This window comes from Panicum virgatum, chromosome 1N (assembly GCF_016808335.1).
Source record: "Panicum virgatum strain AP13 chromosome 1N, P.virgatum_v5, whole genome shotgun sequence".
NCBI lineage: Eukaryota > Viridiplantae > Streptophyta > Magnoliopsida > Poales > Poaceae > Panicum > Panicum virgatum.
The window spans coordinates 51,393,085-51,399,011 of NC_053145.1; the positions used below are offsets into that span (position 1 = coordinate 51,393,085).

General features: G+C 46.7%; 1 protein-coding gene across 2 annotated transcripts; it reads left to right on the plus strand.

The window, feature by feature from the left end:
* The first annotated feature begins 219 nt into the window (after window positions 1-219).
* On the plus strand, window positions 220-5,300 carry LOC120656516 (UDP-xylose transporter 1-like). 2 transcript variants are annotated; one of them, XM_039934623.1, is made up of 8 exons: window positions 220-487; window positions 3,045-3,222; window positions 3,401-3,585; window positions 3,661-3,728; window positions 4,099-4,231; window positions 4,358-4,519; window positions 4,644-4,916; window positions 5,025-5,300. In XM_039934623.1, the coding sequence occupies exons 2-8, from the start codon at window positions 3,108-3,110 to the stop codon at window positions 5,112-5,114; spliced, it is 1,026 nt and encodes a 341-aa protein (XP_039790557.1). In that variant the 5' UTR covers window positions 220-487; window positions 3,045-3,107; the 3' UTR covers window positions 5,115-5,300. The 2 variants fall into 2 exon arrangements, with proteins under 2 accessions (XP_039790557.1, XP_039790558.1); XM_039934624.1 differs by having other exon boundaries at window positions 256-491; window positions 3,056-3,222.
* Window positions 5,301-5,927: the final 627 nt, after the last annotated feature.

Consider the following 5,927-nt stretch of genomic DNA (forward strand, 5'->3'; position numbering starts at 1 on the left):
GTCTCGTATTCGATCGAGATCCGAGATAATTTCAAACACCCTGGTTCGACTGCCATCCTTTTCGGTGTCGGTGATGTGGACTCGGCCCATCGGCCATGTTGGTGACAGGTCGGCGAGGAGGCTGTTGCGCTCCTCGAACGCACGCGTTGCGCTCCTCGAACGCACGCTGTTTTCTCTGGTTGCCAGCGCCCAGAAAGGACGCCAAGGAGACGCACCGGCGTCAAATCACGGGACCAAACTGCCCACCGTGCGTCCACACACACGCGCCATGGCGCCACCAACACCTCCCCTCCCCCGGCCCACTGGTGCCTGCACATAAAAATGACTCTCCGTCTCTTCGTCTTCCTCCGAGGCGCCACCGCACGGGACCAGCGCCATTAGAGGCCGCACCTCCATCCATTCCTTCTCCAACACAGACAAGAGGAGATAGCAGCAGAGGAGAGGGAGGAGCCAGCCCCTGCTGATTGGAAAGAGACGTCGATTTGAAGTGAGTACTGCTCTTGCTGTGTTTTTTTTTTACCCAAGATTGCCTCTGTGTCAAGGATGTTCTGCTTTGGTTCTTATGGTTTGTTAGGTTTACAACAATTTAAAAGATATGCAGGCTAAGTGTGTAAACACTGCCTGAATACTCTTCAGGCGGAAGCAACCGTAAAAACATTCGATTGCGTTTTGGTTGTTTTTTTTTCGAATTCAGCTAGCCTGTTTGATGAATTGGGTTGGAGTGCATTTGGCTGCAAACTGGGTGCCCAAGGATCATGCAGTGACGCAAGCAACCAACCGAGCGGTTAGGCTATCCAACTTGCATAAGCGGTGATGCTTTTTTTAAAAAAAAATAGAAACAATTTAGTAGTGGGAAAAAAATACTCTCTCCGTTTCACACCTTTCAATTTTTTTCGTTTCAAAAACTATTTAAATTATGCGAATTTAAATTCAACTGCCCATTTAATACTTTTACTGTGCGGTCATTTCTTATCTTTCTTTTAACAAAAATATTGCTTCTCTAGTTCTCTCAAAGGCAAAAAAAATCATGTATATAGTTTCTCTATTAGGGCAGTCCCAATGGTAGAAACTAACACGGTTTCCATAGCAAAATAAATCATCTATAGAAACCATTCTTCACAGTGGTAGTGTCTTCGAGTAATAATTGTTTTCTCTTTCTCTCTCCCAATTCCACCAATGGGGAGAGTTGCATTAACCCCATAGAAATTAGTGGTTTCTCCCCAATGGCAAATTCATGGTTTCTTGTGCATTGGGTCAAGAGTAGACATGGTTTCTCCATGAGGAAATCATTTCTATGATTTGTGCTCTCTTTCCTCATTAACTAGACTGCCACGTCACCATTTTACTTATTTGACAAGCTATTTAATAGAGATAGAAACTACCATTAATACTCCATTGGAAGTGCCCTTAAGCGCCTTCCTTTAACAACCAACAACTCTGCAACGTGGTCAATCATTTCGTAACAACTAGAATTCCTTTCAATCATTGTACCGCCTGGGCCCAGAGCGAACTGTGTCGTTTCTCGGTGAACTACTGCTATCTGGAGCCATGTTTAGGCATTTTTATCCGTCAACCCTGTAAACACAAAAACAATATCACATCGAATATTTTGATATATGTATGGAGTTCTAAATGAAGTCTATTTACAAAACTTTTTTGCATGGATGAGCTGTAAATCGCGAGACGAATCTAATGAGCCTACTTAATCCATGATTTGCAACAGTGATGCTACAGTAACCATCCACTAATTATGGATTAATTAGCATTATTAGATTCATCTCGCGATTTACAATCCATCTGTGCAAAAAGTTTTATAAATAGACTTCATTTAGTACTTCAAATTAGTAAGATTACTTTGCAAAAATTTTACATGTAAACAACTAAACAAGCCCTAAAACGATCAAGTGAATATATATAGTTCTTCAAGTTCAGTACAGAGAGATGTGCAGTCGTATTTAAGGGTGTGTTTAGTTAGTGAAAAAGTTTGGATTTTGGTACTGTACCACATTTCATTGTTACTTAACAAATATTATCTAATTATAGACTAATTATGCTTAAAAATTTTAGCTCGTGCTAATCAGTTAGGCTGTGTAATTAGTTATTTTTTCAATTGTATTTAATAGTCTATGCATGTGTCCGAAAATTCAATGTGACGAGTACTATAGAAATTTTTTTGAGAAGAGCAGCCATGATTTCCGAGTCGTGGTCTCGTACTCTCGTCGAAACACTTGGCCACGCAGCGTGTACAAGCTCGCTGGACGCCTGGACCTAGTCTGTCAAAGGGGGTCAGTGAGCCAGCGACCAGGTCGGCGTTATGTTCTCAGCTGAGCGCCAATTCCCCAGCTTCGCTAGACGGCTACACGCCTGTTTTCCACTTGGAGTCGGCATGCTTGACCAGTACCATGTCTCGGGCTCTCGGCCCTTCACTGCTGCACCTCCTCCACGCGAGGGCGCTGTCGTCAGCCGCAAGCCTGCAGGCTGCAGCTGCAACTCTGCAAGCGTGTATAAAGCTCAGGAACTTTCGTCAGCTCGACTGCACGGCGAAACGACCACGGCGAGTTGCTGCCATATTCTCAAGAGCTTCGTCACAGCGTGATGGCACGACAAGAAGACGGCCTGTGGGAGTTGGGGAAGCATCCAATGCCAGTGTTGGAGCGGAATCTTTCGGACATCGGCTACGGTCTCCTTACGCAAGCCAGCCATTTGGCGGTAGCTTATTCGGGAGCCCACGGCAGAGGACACCTTTGTCTCACCTGTTCAACGTCACCCTTTTCATTTTTCTGGAACACGGTTGCTGACGCCGCTGGTCGATAAGGCCGGCGCGGGTTCAGGCATTCCAGCGGAGAGCTCCTTTTGTCCCCCACCCCACCCCAGGTTCAGATCTTCAGTGTACTGCGCGTGCGCTGGAAACCACCTAGACTGAATCAACAGGTTATGACTGCGCGTGGCATTGACAAGTGGCCACAGTATACATTTCGCATTGTTTATGTTCTTCAGTTGATATACCTTGCTCTGGTATTTATCGGTGGATATCACCTATGCAGGTTCAGGTAAGCAGATTCGGAGTCCTCAACTGACAAGGGCGGCGCATACCGCAGCTGGGCAAGATGACCGCCGGTTTCCAGCTCGGTGTGATTGGGTCTCTCACACTCTCCGTCGCATCGTCGGTTGCCATTGTCATCTGCAACAAGGCCCTCATCAGCACCCTAGGGTTTCCATTCGGTAAGGGCCCGATTGAGCTCTTCAGTCCGCAAGCATGGATGGTACCTGATGAACATCAGGGCACAAATCATGGGCTTTCAGCCTGTTCTTGAACTACTATGCACATTGAATTTTGCAGAGTTACATGTATTCAGTTCAATACTTACCGGCAAATCATATGTATTTGTGATCAATGCAGCTACAACATTGACAAGCTGGCATCTCATGGTGACCTTCTGCACCCTTAACGTTGCGCAGCGCTTGCGCTTTTTCGAGCCAAAGGCAATTGATGGACAGACGGTGGTTTTGTTCGGGTTGCTGAATGGAACCTCAATTGGCCTTCTCAATCTTAGTTTAGGATTCAATTCCATCGGATTCTACCAGGTCAGTCTACTTTCCGTTGGGTACTGTTTTTACTGAAAATGAAGGGAGCATGCTCAGATTCGGTATATTCTGCAGATGACAAAGCTGGCCATAATACCCTTCACAGTGCTGTTGGAGACTATATTCCTGAAAAAAAGATTCAGGTTAGAAAAGTAAAAGTAGTACTGCCTGTGAACTAGATGTTCTGATTCTATTTCATTAAGATTGAGGCCAACACAAATGATGAATATAGAGACCCTGCAGTACAATGGTCTATAGCCAAGATTTCTGTTTGCACATTTTCATTCTCTGTGATGACTAGAACAATTCTATATAACTATTTCGTCCAGAACAGTTATCCATCAAACAAAATGAAATAGAGAAGGTCTAGCCAAATAATTAGATAATTGAAAGTATGCTTGCTTTTTTTCCCCTGGTACTGCTGTATTGGACAGATCCATTTCTTCTTCGGCAACTAAATCCTTTCCTATAATTCATCACTATGCTGATAATGATATAACTAACAATATGCAGTGAGACTATCAAGTTCTCTCTACTGGTCTTGCTACTTGGAGTTGGCATTGCTTCAGTCACCGACCTCAAGCTAAATTTTCTTGGGTCTATTCTTTCCGGCCTCGCCATCTCCACGACTTGTGTTGGCCAAATTGTATCCTACATGTCTGTTCTTCATTCAGGGTGCACATTTGGCATTTCTAGTTGTTTGCCTTGCATTGATTCTCATTTTCTCAACATCTACTATTGGTATGATTCATCCTTAAACTGCTGAATGAAGCTCACAAACACAATACAGAGGAAGCTGAAGGTCACCTCGACGCAGCTCCTGTACCAATCCGCGCCTTACCAAGCAGCAATCCTGTTCGCGACCGGCCCCTTCGTGGATCAGCTCCTCACCAGCCGAAGCGTCTTCGCCCACAAATACACATTCCCAGTTGTGGTAAGCACCAATGGCAGCCGCCGCAGTACAGAAAATCTACCTGCCAATCTCTGAAAAAAAACATTCCAAGCATATCTCAGCGCTTGGGATGGATGACAATAACATGCGGTGCGCGTCGTGGCAGGGCTTCATCGTGCTGTCGTGCGTGATCGCGGTGTCGGTGAACTTCAGCACGTTCCTGGTGATCGGGACGACGTCGCCGGTGACGTACCAGGTGCTGGGGCACCTCAAGACGTGCCTGGTGCTGTCGTTCGGGTACACGCTGCTTCGCGACCCCTTCACCGCGCGCAACATCCTGGGCATCCTCGTCGCCATCTTCGGGATGGCGCTCTACTCCTACTTCTTGGTGCGCGAGGGCAGGAAGAAGGCCGCGGGCGACGCCCTCCCGGTGTCACAGGTACGCACTGCGCGCGACCATCTCGTCAGGAAACCCAACTGCTCTCGAGTCGTTCTTCCTGTGTTTATGCGATGGATCTGATCTGATGATACTCATCCTGCTCTGCAGATGCCGGAGAAGGAGACGGAGCCGCTGCTGGCGTCGACCAAGGACGGCGGCGACGCCAAGAAGGCCAACGGCGTAGCTCACGACTGCTAGATGCTCCTTTCTCTCGTCTGTTATAGCTTAGCCAGCTCTAGTGTGTCGCTACGCTACGCAGTACGCACACTGTTCTGAATCTGATGTCGGGGAAGCAAGAATTCCTTTCGTTTATTTGTACGATAGAAAGTGGGGGCGCGTTGTACTCGTCCACAATTAAGAGAAAATCGATGGTTCCTCTCTTCAGGCCGCCTGGCTCATCAGCAGAATGATGTGGTGCTGTGCGAGACGTGCTCTCCTACCTCAAGTTTCGTCCCCGCGCGCGCCATCATGGACCCTTTCACTTTCAGCCTCAGGGCCCCCGCTCCCGTAGCGCACGGCCACCGGCCCAATTCTCAGGATCCAGCAAAAATCACGACAACTGTTAACTGGGCCGGCTGACTCCGTGCAAGCAAGCGGACCGCGAGCACGCAGGCCCGCTGCGACTAGGTTTGCCAGTCTAGGCCCATCGAGAACAGTGCGGACTTGAAAGTGACCTGTGCAGGGACGGCGATTACCTCGGCCCATACACATTTTCTCTAGTTTTCTGTAATTTTTGAGCCGTGTACATCATGTCAAAAGAAGAGCCCTGCTACATGTCTCCTTTCTCTAATCTGTGTGCTCAAAAAAGAAAAAAAATCCTTTCTCTAATCTATAAAAAAAAGAATTGTTTCCTAAGCTCTTCTTTTGTCCAAAACACATAGGGAAAAAACCCTAATCTTCTTCTTGCTCATTGACACATCTCCAACTTGTTTGCTCCTCCTGTTCACATATGTAAGTAGTTTTTAGTTTCTCTCATAAGTTAAACTTCTATAACTTCAAGCAACTCTATAT